General features: G+C 33.6%; 1 protein-coding gene across 2 annotated transcripts in view; it reads left to right on the top strand.

The window, feature by feature from the left end:
* Nucleotides 1-18434, top strand: part of LOC129225497 (protein henna-like) — a 76770-nt gene that overhangs the window by 33986 nt on the left and 24350 nt on the right. For both annotated transcript variants that reach the window (XM_054859923.1, XM_054859924.1), the window contains exons 5-9: nt 852-919; nt 4639-4689; nt 5273-5418; nt 7552-7687; nt 13209-13335. In XM_054859923.1, coding sequence (XP_054715898.1) covers nt 852-919; nt 4639-4689; nt 5273-5418; nt 7552-7687; nt 13209-13335 — 528 coding nt within the window. The remainder of the gene's footprint in view (nt 1-851; nt 920-4638; nt 4690-5272; nt 5419-7551; nt 7688-13208; nt 13336-18434) is intronic.

The following is an 18434-nucleotide window of genomic DNA, read 5'->3' as shown; positions in this document are numbered from 1 at the left end:
AGGCCCGTCATTTCAGGAGGGGAGGGGTCAGGAGGGGCCAATGGGGTTGTTTTCGAAATTTTAAAAGTATTTTTTCTGAAAGAGCATGTTTGAAAACATAGGATTTAACCATTTTTTAAATTGTTTGACAAAGTTTAATATTTTTTAACAATTATTTTAATTGGTGCGCCGCTTGAAATTCATTTTTTACGCTTGTGCACAAGACATAACAAGTGATGAAATGCCATTCACTGAAGCAATTAGTGCACATCGCAAATTAGCATAAGCTGGCAACGCGATTGACAGCAAAGCGTTAACATTTAGCGCGGTAATGAAGTAGCGCGCCAAAGTACCTACTTGTGACGTCATAAAAACCCCGTCTTATTTCCAAAATGGGACATTTAAAAAAGTTAAATAAAAAATAACTGTTGGGAAAATAAAAGTTTTTCTGTCTCCGTGTTTTTTTTTTTTTTTCTTTGCTTATTCTATCAATTTTAATGACTAAAAGTAGTACTTTTGACTGACAGAAACAACCCCATTGATTGATCTGACATGGCTTTGAGATATTAATGTATTTACACATAAGTGAGCTTGGTTTTGGTTGTTTTTTTCGGTATAAATTGCATTGAGAATACATCTTCGCCCCCCTCTCCCCGCCCTGGAAAACGTCGAAATGACGGGCTTGCTTGCATGTCAGTTCTGTTTTCAGCTATCTTATCCACATGTCTTACACAATCTGTTACTGTAACTTGGTTTCATTTCGACTGTTAATTTTAGCTTCGTAAAACCTCAGACTAAAAATTATTTTGTGGTCTTCGATTTTATGATTTTATGGTACTTTTCGCTTCAATTTTTTTTATTACGTTTTTTAGGGATTCACCGATCCTACTTACAGAGCTAGGAGGAAATATTTTGCAGACATTGCGTTCCACTACAGACAGTAAGTTCTTTTTTTTTTTTTTTTTTGTCCTCAGGTTGTCAGAAACGTATGTTTTTCTCTTTCTTTTCTTTTTTTTTTTACATATCATTTGTAATTTATTGGCACGTTATTTACAAGAAAAGCAAAACGTGATACAAAAAATTTGATGCACATATGAAACTCAGTTAATGGAATAGAATATTAATGATTCATATTCAATTTCCTAAAAACAGATAATGCATTTTATTATTTTTATTTTTTTCCGATGATTGGAAATAAAAGTCAAATTTATTTAGCTGTTATTTTGTAAAATCACACTTCTAAATATAAAAGTAGAAGATTTATTAAAACTAGAAGAAACTATGCACACACACACACACACACACACACACACTCTATAACTGTCACGAAATGCTATTAACTTTCAAACACTAGTAGAGGGGATATATCTATTCTCACGGGAAAAAACATTTTTTTTCCTCTTAAAAGAGAGAGAGAAAGAGAGAATGGTTTCTCCTTTTTTAGTAACTAGTCGACCCCTGCGGAACTCCGCACTGTGCTTCAAATCGTTTCATATGGCATTTCACTCTAAAAATTTCAACAAAAGAACATTATGAAGAGTAATCGAAAAAAGGAAAAGGATTCAAGTAAACGAGAAAAAGTAAACGCACAAAAGTAGGCATGTAATTTGATGACATCGGCAACAAAATCTCGTTAAATACAATGTTGTGATAATGTGATCATCGCTCACTATATGGTTGTACGTATTTTCAATACAAACATAAATATCATTAAAAGTGTGACTGAGTGACTCGTGAAAAGCAGTAATTGTGCATGTGAAAAAACGGGTTGTGGCAAATACAATCCTGCCTATGTGAGCCTCTGACGGGAAAAAAAGAAGCATTAGGAGATATTTATTGGCACGGATTCGAACTGGAGACATTCTGAGTATCAGTACGACACTCTAAACAACCGAGCAACTGCGCCTTCGTTTTCGAATGCTATTTATTGAAGCAATGTGCATTAACTAAACAGCAAAAAAGCTTTCCCCCCCCCCCCCCCAAAAAAAAAAGGAAGAAAAAAAAAGACCATGCGTGAATGATACGTTTTAAAATTATTCGGGAAAAAAAGGAATTTGATTAAGGAATCTCGCGTAGCGATTGAAACAAACATTCTAGAGAAATAATAAATCAGATTGAAAATGACTGTTTTTATTTTTGAAAATTGATACACTCTCCCATAGCAGGCTGCTTTAATCGTTACGGCTTGAACGCCAGCACATGTTTTTATTTTAATCGAACACTTAAAATTCAAAATCAGAACCAGTTGAAATGAGTTCGTGTTTTAAGTGCAATCTTTCGAACGTAGACAAAATGCATTTTTTTTTCCTGCCGAAAACAGAGGAGTAGAAAATTATGTCTTACTTTTGAAGTTGTTAATAATTTTGATGTTTAACATCCTATTCGAATATAGTTAAAGGTTTACTGAGTGAAACTCGTAATTTCAATTTGACGTAATATTTTTTGTTTATACAAAAGATCGAACACTGCTATTGGAAAAATCTACATTTCAGCATATAATGGAAAAGGTTTTCTGCATAGAAAGGGTCTTGAGGTCTGAGTTTTAAAATGTAATTTTTTTTATGCTTACATTATGCTTAGTTATCTGAACGGAGTCAAAGCTTGAAAAAAAGAAAAAAAAACCCCTTCGATTAATAGTCAACTTATCTGAAAAATTACCGTAGCCTGCATAAAGGAGTCGAAACGCTAAGGAGCAATCCCGTTGCATTTATTTTACTGCCTTACGTGTGTTATTTGTTGTATGTTATGAGGACATGAAATGCGTAATATTAATCTTAATTAGCTATAATTGTGGACGCTCCGGGAGAGCCTGAAGTTCAGCTAGTTTAGAGCCGAACGCTCTACCGAAAAAAACTTATCAATTTAACCGAACAATTAAGTCCAGTGCTTTTAAACTTTATTTAAAAAAAAAAAAAAAAACACCCACACACCCGCACAGCTTAATTGTGAATTTTTTTTCGCTGAAATCGACGCAAAAAAATGGAAAATTGTATTAGAATTTCGCTTTAAAAAAAATTGCATAAGAACTACAGGCTACATCAAAGTTTTCAACAGCATGGGGCGTTTCCGAAAAATTGATTTTTAGACCATAGGTCTATTTTTCGTCATTAACCGGCCCGATAAGCTTTAAAATGAGGGGGGGGGGGATTTCTTCAAGAAATAAGAAAGATCTTGCATACTAACAGATAAATAATCCACAGAAATAATATATAAGATAATATTTTGAAGAGAAGTGTTTCTATTTTTGAAAATTTATGCAATTCGTTATCGCAGGCTGCTTGAACCGTTATGGCTTAGCTGGCAGCACATGTTCATCATTTCACCGAACGGTTAAAATACAGTATCAGTTGAACTAAGTTCATTTCTTAGGCGTAGCTTTTGTAATGTAATAAAAATGTGATTGGCTATTTGTTTTTTGCCGAAAGAAGAAAAACAAATTATATTTTACCTATCGAGTTGCTAGTAATTTGAATGTTTTACTACGCATTCTAATAAATATTCACAGGTTAAGTAAACAAAATCGTAATTTCAATTTGGGGTAGTAATTTTTTTATTTGTACAAAGGGTCAAAAACTGTTAATGAATTGTAAGGGTGAAAAAATCTACATTTCAGTATACGACTTTCTTTTTCTGAACAAAAAATTATTCCATTGTATTCAGAAATCTTAAACCTGATACTTGTGTTTTCGCTTACATTGTGCTTTAGTTTTCTGACTGGAGCCAATGCTTTAAAAATAAACCAAAAGAAAAAAAACTCCTTACAATTAAGAACCAATTTAGCTTCAGGTTGCATCAAGTTTTCGTAACAGCAAGGAGGTTGCCCATCAGCCCATCGCATTTATTGCCTCACTCATGTTATTTATTGTATTTTAAGTGTTCATGTAATGCGTGATATTTGTCTAACATTTCGATGCAGATCGTCCGGGTTCGGACCGAACATTCGTTCTTCTGGCTACCAGTCGAACGCTCTGCCGATCGAGCCATTCAGCTTCGTCGGTCTCAACGCAAGTTTAACTTATAATTTTAACCGAAAACCGCAGCCCGGTGCTTTAAAACATGTTTTTTGTCATAAAAAAACAATTTTCAGACCTTGGGTCTATTTTTCGTCATTAGCCTGCACGATAAGCTTTAAAATGAGGGGTAAATCAAAGAAATCGATCAAGAAATGAGGAAAATCTCGTGTAGCGACAAAAAACAGGCTACAGAAATAATATATAAGGATAACATCCGAAGAGAACTAGTAAAAATATTCTAGTCTTGATAATTTTAAAATCAAAATGAAGATAGAGATAAGTTTTTTAGAGTCACTTTTATTGCAAAATATTTTTCGAAGCTCATTATGTGCTAAAAGTTGAATTCAGATCTTAGGCCTTCATGAAATTGTTTTTAAAGAGCCACCTTTGTGAAATTGAACACATTAAAGAAAATACTTAGCTTCTTACGCTATTATTTATTTTATGATAAAAATCTAAGCTCTCAATACTCCGGAATCGAATTTTAAAAATGTTGTTGAGAAATTTATAAATTGATTTTGAAAGAAATTTAATGTTTTAAAATTTACAATGAAGTTTTAAATTATAGTTTTTAGGCTATCAAACTGTTACATCTTAACTGATATAAAATTCCTTTCAATTGTATTGCGTTTTTTCTTTCTTTCAGTGGTCAAATCATACCGAGAGTCAAATACACAGATGAAGAAACGAAAACATGGTGAGATTATCCCAAGATCACCAATATTTCATTAACCATACTAATTTCGTTAAATGCTGCATTATTATTGTTCAAATCTTCTCAGTATTATTTTAAATTCGTAATACTATAATTTATTAATTTTAGAAAGGATTTTTTTTTTTTTAAATACTAGGGGGCTCCGCCCTCTGCTCGCTGACGCTCACCAAGCCTCGAAGATTGCTTCACAAAGATTTAAATCGTCAATTAAAAAGAAGCAGATTAAAAACGCATTATGAGTTCCCTTTGGAATAAAAAACACCCCTTCCCTGGGTTTCAAAACAACTTGCACCAACTTGCAGAGCCGTAAGGGCTAAGGTGCTCTTGAGTATTGACAAACTGCAGTTTTGTAGGTTTGAAAAGTCGATTATATATTCGGTCACAATCTAGGCCGAATATTCAGTATTCGGCCAAATCACAAGTGAGCATGCCAAGTAAAATCATGACAAGAACTTTGCATGTTAGGTTTTTCATTGCCGACCACATGTAAAGATTTTTTTTTTTTTTTTGCCGGCACATAGTTTGCTACTTTAAACTGTTGATTTTATCCTGTCATATTTTTTAGGGGCACAGTCTTCAAAGAGCTCACAAAATTATATCCCACACATGCCTGCAGAGAACACAATCACATATTTCCTCTAATGATTGAAAACTGTGGATACAGAGAAGACAACATACCACAGCTGGAAGATGTTTCCAACTTCTTGAAAGGTAAAATTTGACACAATATGCTCTCTATCAATATATGCTGGGGGAAACAAAGAACTGTAATTAGTCCTTCGGTCACCCAGGGGGAGGGTATGTGGGTCGCTTATAAACAACTATTACTCTGCTACAGACCATGTAAAAATGTGGAGACTTCTGATTGGCTACCACGTGGATACGTCATCCATCGTTTTGCACGCTCTAATATTTTTTTAATATCGAAGTAAGACATGTCTTCTAGACATTATTCAAGGGGAGAGGGAGAATTAAAATGGGAATCCAGTACTTCCGAGGAACGAAATTTGTTGAATACATTTGATGGGAGAAAAAACATGGCCGACCCGTTTGAGTTGACCGGCCAATCAGGAGTCCCACAACTATTTATTACAAGGTCTCTAACTGAGTAAAGGTTGTTTATATGCATCAGGGTCAAAACCAATAGGTTCCGACTCTCAAAAAGACCCGTCATTAGGGGTCCAGTAGGGATATTTTTTAATTTTTGAATCATACGGGTGTTTTACTAAGTGGTTTTTTTTTCTTTTTGATTATAGCACCTCTCAATAGAAACTGAAGAACAGCACCTGCCAGTTTCTGGCACAAAATAGATCATGGTTTTAACTGGAGTTATTTTTAACGCCTCCACAGCATATTTCGCGCATTGAAAATCGGAGACACGCTTCAATATTTAGTCAAGCGTATTCTCACGCTTTGTATATGAAATAAAAATTTCTGACTGTAGAAAATGAAAAAGTAATTGGAGTTTTTAAAGTAAATTTAAATGCTTCTTTTTAAAAAGAAAATATCAAACGCTCAAAATATTAAAAATTATATCCGTATGCCCCCTCTCCTGCCACTTTCCATTTCATTCACAGAAAGTTCGTTTGGAATTGGTCTTCAATATTTCATACTTTTCATTCCATCAAAATAAATTTCATTCCTCTAAAAATATCAAAAAATATTTTCATGCCTTTGAAAGAAAGAAGAAAAAAAAAAACCCATATCTTTAATTGTTGTTGTCGTGTGCTAGCTAGGCTGTCAATTTGGGGTGCGCTGCTTCACTTTTCCAACTGTACCATAATTTGGTGTGAAGTCCGACTTCTACAGTACACACATGCCATAAGGACCCGTTTATAGCGTAGGCAACCATTCACACAAAGAAAGGACAAGGAAAGAAAAGAGAAAGTACGGCCATGCCCCCAAGTCGGGACTTGAACCCCAACCGTCCTGTCTCAGTCGGACTTCTCTGACCATTATAGACAAGGCACGCGGCCCTATCTTTGGTTTCTACTGTCATTTGCACTTTAGTTAACTCCAAATTTTTGTCTTTGTTGCAAAACTTTGCTTCTATGCACTTCTAATTTAAAATTATTTGAAGTATACAAAGATTTATATTGCAACTCAAAATGTTCGAGGTTGAAGGAGAGACATTTTGTCAGAAACTTGTTGCAACGAGAGCTTGATAGTTTGCATGAAGGAAGATAAGTATTTGATCAATTGATGATTTAAAATAACAATAAAACCAAAACGTTAAAAGTAACAGAAATAAACTTGCTACAACAACATGAAGTTACAAAGTTTGTTACTGATTATCTCGGGTTATGTGTATCATTTTCAACCTTTTGCAATGCACTGAACGATAAACGTATCTCCATAACTTCTTTACATGGCATGATATTATCATGCCGTGAAATGGGTATCCAAATCTGCAGCTCATATTATGAGCTGCAGCTTTGAATGCCCATTTAGCTCTAGCGTTACCAATTTTGGCAAACAATCTTAGCTATGGGTACTTTCTAGAATCTTTAATACTGTGAGGATCATAACTGGAGTTGTGGACTTTAGAGGGACTCACCAAAAGAAAAGGCGTTTTGAAACCAATCTATATGAATTTAGAATATTTTTACCATAAAAAATCAAACATTATGGAAAACGGCTTCCCCCCCCCCATGTATTACAGTGGTGAGGATACTAGTCCACGATCGTAAAGTTCAGTAAAATTTTTGACTAGGGCAAAGTTGGCAGAAACTGCATTCCTTATTTTATTACGCGGTTGTAAACACAAATTACTGCACTAGGTGTACAAGTCTGAAACAAACAGTGGCATACAATAAAGAAGTCGTTTTTTTTCTATTTTTTTAGATTGCACTGGCTTTACACTACGCCCGGTTGCTGGTCTTTTAAGCTCTAGAGATTTTCTAGCGGGTTTGGCATTTAGAGTATTTCATTCAACACAGTACATAAGGCATCCATCAAAACCTTTCTACACACCAGAACCGTAAGTATACACCCTTAAAATATTTTGTCAAATTGCTTTATCAGAGAAATACCCTCATGTGTATATATATATATAGTCAATTCACTGATCGAGTAACGCTCCTGACATCACCAACAATGAAACTCCCGCCATAGCATGATAATTTGATAATATTTCTTTGATAATGTTTAACAGGCTTTATTGCGACAAGGCTGAAGTGGATCCGGTAACTTAATTGTTTTACAGGTAAGACTGTCATTTCAGGGGAATGAAGAAACGAAAATGTGGTCAACAATGAACGCTATCTACTGGAGTTTAGGATTAGTTCACTGGAGTTAAGGTTAAAATTTCAACTATCAAAATATCACCAAACAGGCAATTGCTTCGTTCAAATGTAGAAGCAATTTTCACCCGTCATACCATGACGGACGATTTTATAGTCATTAACAGTCAGTACTATATTTTCTTGCTGTATATTAATGTGGGAAAAATGCTTTTGGACAGTGATTTTGTCATTAAGAGTATTTATAGTCATGACTACTAGGTTATTGCTTTCTATAGTTATGACAGTAGTTTTTTGTCAGACATATAAAAATGGCTTTTTTTTTTAAATTTGCTTATAAACTCAGTACTCTCAGCTAAGTTGAAAAAAAAAAGTTAGATATATATGTATATAGATGGATAGAGGAGATGTAAATTTCGATAATGAATGTGCTGTGCGATTCTTGATTCAAAAATTTTGATAGTATTTTTGTTACAAACTTGGATTTAGAAAGATCATGTATGTAAACAATTTTTTCTTTGAAAGAGTGCATAAGAGTGTACGAAAACATAGACTAGATTGGTATTCCTCAGTTTCACTTCTTAAAGTTTGACCTTTATATATTAAAAGGAAATTAGTAGAGAAGATTTTATTAACAGTTTAATTGAGTAGAAAGCACTTTTTACGATCATTTATTCATAACGAAATTTTTGAAGCATACCTAATAATTTACTCTAGTTATGACGTTAATTGTTATCAAGCACTTTAAAACGGCGGGCTTAGAAGTAATTCAGTATATTCAGTAAATTACCGGACCCAATAGCCAGGGCTAAAGAAGAAATATATGAAATACACAACAGAGCGATGAATTGGAAAAAAAATAATAAATTGAAAAAAATTGGAAAAATAAAGTGTGATTACAAGTGAGGGACTCGAAGTCAAAGAACATGTTTTTCATTGGTGTCTTTCACCTGCAGGGCCGTATCCAGGGGGGGGGGGCTACGAGCCCGCCCCCTCCCCGAAACCCGAAATGTTTTGTACCGTAAAACAAAAGAGTTTCTTTTTTTTAATTTCTAATGTTAGAAAAGGAAAATAACAAAGTTTATTTATACAGTGAAAATTTGAAGAAATACAGAAAAAGCAATTCTAGTTGAAATTTAGACCCTTAATTAGGACTTCCTGCTCTCTTTCCCAATTCAATTCAGGGTCGTCCAGGGCCAAGGCAGACCCCTTGTCAGTTTGGTGGACTTGCCCTCCTCCAGGGGCATGCACAGAAATTTCGGGGCCCGTCCCAAATGACTTTTTCGGGTCCCCTCCATATTGTTTACCCCTCTTTTCACCCTTAATTTTAAAAATATTGGGCCCCCTTCAGACTCTGAACCGGGCCAACAAATGTCCCTTCTCCCCCCTGTGCACGCCTCTGCCCTCCTCCTCCTAAAACTTTTATAAAACTTACACTGCACTGATTTCGAGCCGGGGACTCCCCAAGGTTCCGGGCCCCTAAGTTTCGATTAGGCTAGTATCTGGTTACCAAGATGTGCCAAATTCAGCTCTTTGATACATCCTGAGTAAAAAATGCAAAAATCATGATTCTCGCGTTTTTTGTAGCATATTTTTCAAGATACATTTTTGTGACTAATATGTTCCACGTCTTGCCATTTATTTAATACCAAGTGCAGTATTTTGAAAGTTCTATGGTTATTGTTTGTTTTTATCTTGCTTCTACTGCATACTGTTAATATCTTAAGCATGAGAATAAAAATAACACTTACTTTACTCGATTTCATTTTCTGCACTACTTGTTATTGAAAAAAAGAAAATATTTGTTTTTAGAAATATTTCGTTACATTTACTTTTAGCTTAAAACGGGTGTGTCTTACACAGTTATAATCAGTTTTTAAGTCTGCAATCAACTTCTGAAAAGTGCAAATAAAATGCTTTAAATAATATCAACTGTTCTAGAGTCTTTGAAAATTATTTAGGTTTTTGAAATTCCTTTAAAAGTTCTTCAATTTTATCTCTTATCAAGAAAATAAAGTATGAATTGTCCAAATGGCCAGAATATTACTCTTTCGTTCTTATTTTCTGAATTTCTACACCGTTTCTTTTAAACCATTTTGTACATTTTTTATACTGTAAGGCATTTGATGAAAATGAGATGGAGGGGGGGGGGATGTTGGGAAGTGATCAAAAACAAAATACACTAAAAGCCGATATGAGCAAATGACGATGTGCTTTTTGTTCCTCCTCTCTCGTTTTTCCTCTTTGTCGATTAATGTCAACGATTTGTCGAGCAAGCAATTTTTATTTTGATTGATCTTGATTTGCAAAAGAAAGCATAACTTTTGAAAGACTTTGCTTGCCTATTTTCTTCATATTTTTGTAGTCTCAATTACCCCATATAAGGCCTCAAAATACAGATTTTTATATCTATTTTTCAAAAAATTTCCCGAGGGAGTAACCCCTGGACCCCCTGAAATTGTGGATGTTCTACATTCGACTTAAAGTGACACTCTCCTGTTATCCTTACCACTACAAAGGTAAATTTAAAAAAAAAAGAGAAATTAAAAATAAAATTGACAAACCGTCCAACAGTGGAATCATTAAAAATCGAGACAAAAAACATCTTCTATATTAAATATTTTTATGCGTGTATGTGTGTCTATATGCCACGATGTCATGTGTGTTAGAGTACTGTGCGAATCCGGGCCCCTTCCGAAAAAAATTTCTGGATATGGCCTTGTTCACCTGTGAATGCTACTAGGTTATTATCAAACGTTGAAAAATAAAATAAAATAATTAAATGAACAAATATATGAATCAGTGGGCTCCATTCCACCAATATCTCAGTTTTGCAGCCCTAAAAAGCTGAAAATACGAAAGTTGATATGGTGTGTTTCACTTGTAACCACAAAATCTACAGTGCGATTCATGATTTTGATATTGATGTATCTTTTGATAATACTGTAGAAACAATTTTGAAGTAATATGTTACATGGATTTGTTTGATGTCATGTAATTTAAAATGCGGAAAACAGTGATCATATTTCAAGTTTTCTACACAAAGATTGTCATGGACGGCACACTATCTCAGTTGGGTCTTAGCCCATTCGAAAATATTGACGAGAGAAAAATCATGAGTGTAAGAGCCTCGGCAAGAATTTAAGAATATTTATTTGCCTGTTAATATCAAGATAAACTTGTACCAGTTAATTTTTGGACAAAAGGGAACCTTTAATTCCTATAAATTCGATATTTTTATGACATTTATACGGTTTTTTTTTTTAACAATTTTTCTCTGTGACTGTTCCTTAATGAGGGACAAATGCATGAAATTCCCCATTTGAAGGGACTGGGACCGGAAAAAGTGTCTCTTCAATAGAGGTGTCCCTTATAGGAGGTACTACTGTAATATTGAAATTCGGCCCTTTTTTTCCTACAGGAAGGATCTGCGCAAAAATTGTTGTAGCAACTACAGTTATTTGCTCTGACAAAAATTAACTTTTACTTTAGCAATTCTTATCTGCTTTCTGAGCATATACTATATGATGACGGCTATATCTTACAGTCAATGAAATGAGTATATTCATCCATATTTGGGTATAATGTCAGCAGCAAGCCGCTTCCATCAGTTGGTGACCTCAGTCTATGATTAAATATATGACTTCATCTTCATCTTCGCCATTAGGAAGAAAAATAACGGATGGCGCGTAATAAATATTTGAATTACATTCGAGAACTTTCGCTACTTTTCGGATGTTAGTCTCTACGCATTAAGTATATTGACTTTGATTGAAATAAATGACAAGATCAACGAAATTAAAGCACAAAATTTGGAAACATGGTATACACAATTCCACTATTTTTTTCCCTTCAAATTTTGTGATTTAATCACATTGACTGCACCATTTATTCAGTATCATTTATTTAGTTTTTTTACACAAAGGTAAACGTTTTTAGTTCTAACTTTGATATGAGTGTACCTAGGCCAAATTATACAGCATATTCCAAAGTTTCACTTTTCAAAGTATAGCCATTAAATTTTAGCAAACAATTTGCAGAAGGTAACGCTGAGAGTTAAAAAAAAAGAACTGAGTGTATAGATATCATTTAGAGTGGAAAGTTCAATAAAATCAAAGTCTTGTTTTATTACCTGTGAAAAAGTTTTGCCATTTATGACCTTAAATGCAAGACCTTACCTCATCTAGATCTATTGTATTGGAAAACTACGCATGATTCAATGAGGAAAACTATTACAGCAACAACAACAGTGATAATAATAATAATACTAATAATAATATCAATATATAACAATTAGTTGATAATAATAATAACAACAACAATAATATAAGTGACAGTAATAATAATAACAACAACAATAATATTAGTGATAATAATAATAAAGACAACAATAATATTTTCAATATTAATTACAGTAACAATAGTGTAAAATGTTATAGCAAACACAATAACAGTGTTAATTACAATAATGACACTGCGTCAACAATAATAATCCAATAATAATGTTAATAATAAAACCAAAAAATAGAGTTAATAAGACTTAATTAATAATAATAATACTAGTAATAGCAATAATAATAATAATAATAATAATAATAATAATAATAATAGAGTTAATAATAATAACAACTATAGTAGAGCTAATTTTAATGGCAAAATAATAGAGTTAATAACAGTATTACTGATAATAATAATAATAATAATAATAATAATAATAATAATAGAGTTAATAATAATAACAACTATAGTAGAGCTAATTTTAATAGCAAAATAATAGAGTTAATAACAGTATTACTGATAATAATAACAATAACAATAGTAGAATAAATAATGATAGTAACAAAACTAGTGTCAATCCTCATATATATAATAACGAATGATCGAGTAACGCTGACGTCATCAACAATGAAACTCGTGCCACGTCATGATGATTTCATAATATTTTTTCGCCACGTTTGTCATGCAGAGAAATGCTTTATTTTGACAACGCTGAACTGGATCCAGTCACGTAACTGTTATGACTGTGTCATTTTAGGGAAATAAAGAAACGGATAAAGTGGTCGGCAATGAACGCTATCCACTGCAGTTTAGGGTTCATCCACTGGAGTTGGGGTTACAATTTCAATTATCAAAATACCACCAAACAGGCAATGGCTTCGTTCAAATGTAGAAGAGTTGAAGCAATTTTCACCTGTCGTACCTTGACGGGCGACTTTCTAGTAATAAATTTCAAAAGAGTTTAATTTTTATTCATTTCAGAGATGTGTGTCACGAACTTCTGGGCCATGCTCCACTGTTTGCAGACCCAGATTTTGCAAGATTTTCTCAAGAGATCGGCCTTGCGTCTCTTGGCGCTCCAGACTGCTACATCGAGAAGCTGGCCACTGTGAGTAACCAGAGAATTTTTTCTCATTTTCTCACATTTCTACGACCGAATGATCTAAAGAGTCTCTGTTGCATGGAAAATCTTTCTGAGCACTATTCATTCGTCCTACCTGTCCACTACAAACAGTTTCGGTTTTATTTTCTCGATATCACATTTTAAGGCCAAGTTATAATCTCACTCCCGAAGTGTTAATGGTACACTATATTAAGAACGTGAAAACTGTCGCAAATAACAAAAGCGTGTAGCTACTTTAAAAAAAAAATTGGTGTGAACCCCACACTACTTCGTTTTGCATCTGTTAAATAGTCGATTTTTTTTAATAACTTAAATAATGAGTGTGTGCACTAGGGTGGTTCAAAAATTTTTTTTTCAGCTAGAGTCCAGGACACCCCCCTTTTTTTAGATTTACTAATAGTATTATGCTGTAAAAGTTTTAGCTTCTTACTCAAATTTTAAGACGGTGATCAATGACCCATTAATTTAACATTAGCCGTTGCATAGAAAATGTCACAAATTTAGAAATATTTAATTTCCCCAGCTGTTTTTCTTTTTGCAAATAATTATTTTATTGCAATGTATATACATATCACTCGTGTATATTATAATATGTAGCATATTTTTTTTTCGGTTCAATGTATTTTTTTAATCCCCCACCCCATGCATATGAAGTTTGGGGGAAGGGGTTGAGCATCCTCATTCAGTTGAAATAGGAAGCTGAAATTCTTCCAGTATATTGCTATCATACAAGTCTAAAAATATTGAAGAGTGTCCTATTATCTGGGAGAAACGTTTTTTTTACATGTAATTTTGAACCAGCCTCGTATGCACTAGTACTCATGTACGAGCTTTAAAAGCAACACTTCTTAAATACAAATACAAATACAAATACAAATGTGACGACCAGCAACAGGCTCTGGGGCCCAGCTAGGCTGGTCCTAGTCAATTAATTAGTCCCCAATGAAGATCAATGGCCCTCTTAAAGCTATCCACTCCCTTGCTCATTACCGCCTCTTCCGGTAAGCTATTCCAAGTGCCCACGACCCTGCTAAAGTAGTAGTTTTTCCTGATTTCCAAGTTAGCCTGAGATTTAAATAGCTTAAAACAATGACCCCTTGTCCTGCTTTCCCCGCAAAAATTTAATCCATTTACATCTTTCATTTTGATAAATTTAAATAACTGAATCATGTCCCCTCTGACTCTCCTTTGCTCCAGGCTATACATGTTAAGCCTATTAAGTCTGGTATCATAATCTAAATCTGAGAGTCCTCTTACTAATTTAGTTACCCTTCTTTGAACCCTTTCCAATACAAAAATATCTTTCTTCAGATAAGGCGACCAAAACTGAACAGCATACTCCAAATGAGGTCTTACTAAACTCCTATATAAAGGCAGAAGAACTTTCTTAGATTTGTTTGAAATAGATCTATTGATGAACCCAAGCATTTTGTTGGCTTTGTTACTAGCAATACTGCACTGTTGACTAAACTTGAAGTCCTGATTTATAAAGACACCCAGATCCATAACATTTTCTGCCTGATTTATGACTGAACCCTGTAAACGATATCTCATACGCTTATTTCCATGACCTAAGTGTAGCACTTGACATTTCCCTACATTAACTGCCATACCCCATTTATCTGCCCACTTAGTAATATGATCTAAATCCTCTTGCAGCTGTTTTACTTGTTCTTCATTTTCGACAATCCCCATAACTTTTACATCGTCAGCAAAACAATTCATGCTTCCAGAAATATTTTCATTGATGTCATTCATAAATATAATAAACAAAAGAGGCCCTAAAACTGATCCTTGAGGAACCCCACTTAAAACATCACTCCAATTAGAATGATTTCCTCTCACAACTACTCTTTGCTTCCTACCAGTAAGCCAATTTCTAACCCAAAGTAAAGTTTTTCCTCCTATTCCAATGTCAGCTAACTTGCTGAGAAGAGCAACATGCGGTACCTTGTCAAAAGCTTTTTGAAAATCAATATAAACAACATCCACACATTTTTTGTTATCTAAAGCTGAGGTAACCTTGTCGTAGAAATGCAATAAATTAGTAGTACAGGATTTACCTTTCCTGAAACCATACTGCAAACTAGTCAACAGACTATTAGTCTCTAAGAACATCATGATCTTAATTTTGATCAAAGTTTCGAAAATCTTACAAATCACCGAAGTCAAACTTACAGGTCTATAATTCCCAGCAATACCTTTAGACCCCTTCTTGAAGAGTGGCATTATGTTAGCCAGCTTCCAGTCCTCTGGCACCGTCCCCGAGTTATAAGAAGCATTGAAAATATTCAAAATAACATCCACTAATTCCTCTGCACATTCAACTAAAATTTTTGGATAGATATTATCTGGTCCCGGAGCTTTAGTTGCTTTAATCTTTTTCAAATGAAATAAAACCTCCTCCCTGGAAAATACAAAATCCTCAAGCTGTATAATCGCTTGTGTCTTGTTAGTGGCAAAATGCATAGCATTTAAATGCATAGCATTTTAGACATTTTCCTACACATCTAAAGAGTATGGTAAACTAAGAGAATTGTACTTTCAAATGAAAGGAAAATGATGCTTTTATTAGGTTCTGTAATCTAAAATTTCATAAAAACTGTAAGAACATGTATCAATAACAAAATTACAATGTAATAAAGCCTTAGAGTGATCAAGAAAGCACTTTAAATGATTAGTACCTGGACGACCGAGCCTCGCTCGGCTTGAAAAGTTTTTTTTTTTTTTTTTTTTTTGTCAACACCTGTTTTTCTAAGGTTCCATACTTTTTCAAATGTACTTGAAACGCATCACGATAACGAAATATTAAGATTCTCGCCAGTCGTTGGATATGCTTCCGAAAAACGAGAGATATACATATAATCACTTCATCAGCATTATAATCATTTCAGCTATAAGAAGTCTACTTCTGAATATAGGCCTTCTCTTCCCCACAGTCATCCACATAGGGAAGCTCTGAGCTGGTTTCGTATACATATTTAACGCACGATATTGTCAAAAAAGTAGTTTCTAAGACCAAACATTGCGAAAATAAATATGAAAACATTGCTAGGATTGAAAATGCGCCGCAATCATCTTATAACACAGAAGTACCAAACAAAGATTCTGAATGCAATTAAATCAACATTTTGCTTTTAACTATCTGTTACATTTTTGTTTCCACTATACAATTTTCCTGGCATTAGTTAAAGGATTTTGAACTTGGAGCCAATTTTACTATGGTGAAGTTGGTTTTAACCCAATTCTTCCTTCCATACTATGTTGCGATTCACAATTTCATCCCAATCGAGATTTTCACTTGGAATAAGTACTTTCAGTGTAGTTGATCACTTTACGCCAGAAAAGGCTACATACAGCATGCTGTCCATGAAAACTGATAATCCACAAACCACACCAACAAATTATAACAACAACAGTCTTAACAAAATATAAATAGTCTCAAGACATTTGTTTTTTCGAAATAAAATTTTGATGCGTGATTTAAAAAACATATAAAATTATTTGAAATGTTAAAAAGAAGATAAATAAATAAAATAAAATAAGACGGTAAAGCAATAGTTTGGCTTAAAAAAAAAACTTTACATCGACTTGCATTTTTTTTTTTTTTTTTTTGAATTTGTTTTCAGCCAAGTGCGCTTGAAATTATCCAAAGTGGCTAATATCAGCCAAACCTGGCAACCCTAAGCAAGTTTAAAATTTTAAAGCATAGACTAATAATAAGAGTAGACTGAGCTATGGCAACCCTTTTGCTGCACATAAACCAAATCATGTGACTGGTGGATATCCTAGCAACAGCGGGCGTTGATTGTAGCAGACGATCAACGCGAGCGAGAAATAAAATAAATAGAATTGATGGAACACGGAAGAACGATCTTTTATGGAGTCCGATTTGTAAATTTGTTATTCTAAGTTGTAAATATTTTGTTAATATAGCGAGTTTTTCGTTTAGATAGTATTGTGCATTTTCTTATTCAATTTCAATAACTCTCTAAGCAATTAAAGATGCAAGCGCCCAAAAAGAATCGACAAATGGTAAGATTTTTACATACAATTTCAATTTAAAATTCGCAACTCCAACAACCTATAGGGGGCGCTGCAGCCACTGTCTAATGGCCGATGAAAAAACTAAAACAAACGCACGCTGTAACATATAAATTGCTTCTAAACTTAGGAAATGATAGATATTTTTGTTCGCATGTATGATTTTTTGTTCTTTATTCATTTGAAAAGATTTTTCAAAGTCTTTTGGTTATTCTGACCCATGTAGAAAGAGATTAGAAATCAAAAAGTATTACGAAAGTAAAAAATTATGCAGAATACACAGTAAGTTGTTCTGAAGCAGCCCTTTTCACGATGTTGAATTCGGAATTCATAAATTTTTGGTTCGCTTCGAACGGCATTTTCATTTTGTACCGTTTTTTCTATACATTAGTACATATTAAGTTCAGTTTCGTGAGATTTCCGGCATTTGTTGACATTTTTGTCACATAGTGCACATACGTGACAGACTGTCAAGAGTAACGTTTAACACTAGATAATTTATTTCTATGACTATATGATTGGATATCAAAAGAAATCATCATGCATTTAATTCATTCGTCATGGAAATGATTTAACTGATATGCGAAATCTTGTCAAGATACATTATTCTTTCACACAATTTTAAAACCATAACCCTATAAACAGATTTTTGGCGAACTTTTATTTTTTATTGTTCAAATTCTTAACGTTCTTTCTGGATTTTTCAATCTGTTCTGCGATAAATATTTTCAAGAAAAATTATTTGCATACTGTCTATTTCAGTAGGATACTGTAGTAACAAAGGTTATTTAAATCATTTATGTGGAATTAGGTTAAGGAAAAGTGTCCAGTCAATGCTGTTAAGTTCGTTTTTTTTTTTTCATCGAATTGAAAAACTGATATTTATTCAAATTCACTCAGAACACGATAAATAAAATGTGTACTCACAGTTAATATCAGATATTTTTGATGTTACGCTGTTGCGGATGACGATTCCAAATGATGAATTACGCAAATAAAAAAAAATACACATAACAAACTATTTGTTTTGCCCAATATGA

The sequence above is a fragment of the Uloborus diversus genome, chromosome 7 (assembly GCF_026930045.1).
Source record: "Uloborus diversus isolate 005 chromosome 7, Udiv.v.3.1, whole genome shotgun sequence".
NCBI classification, from domain to species: Eukaryota; Metazoa; Arthropoda; class Arachnida; order Araneae; family Uloboridae; genus Uloborus; species Uloborus diversus.
This window is presented reverse-complemented; position numbering and strand designations above follow the sequence as displayed.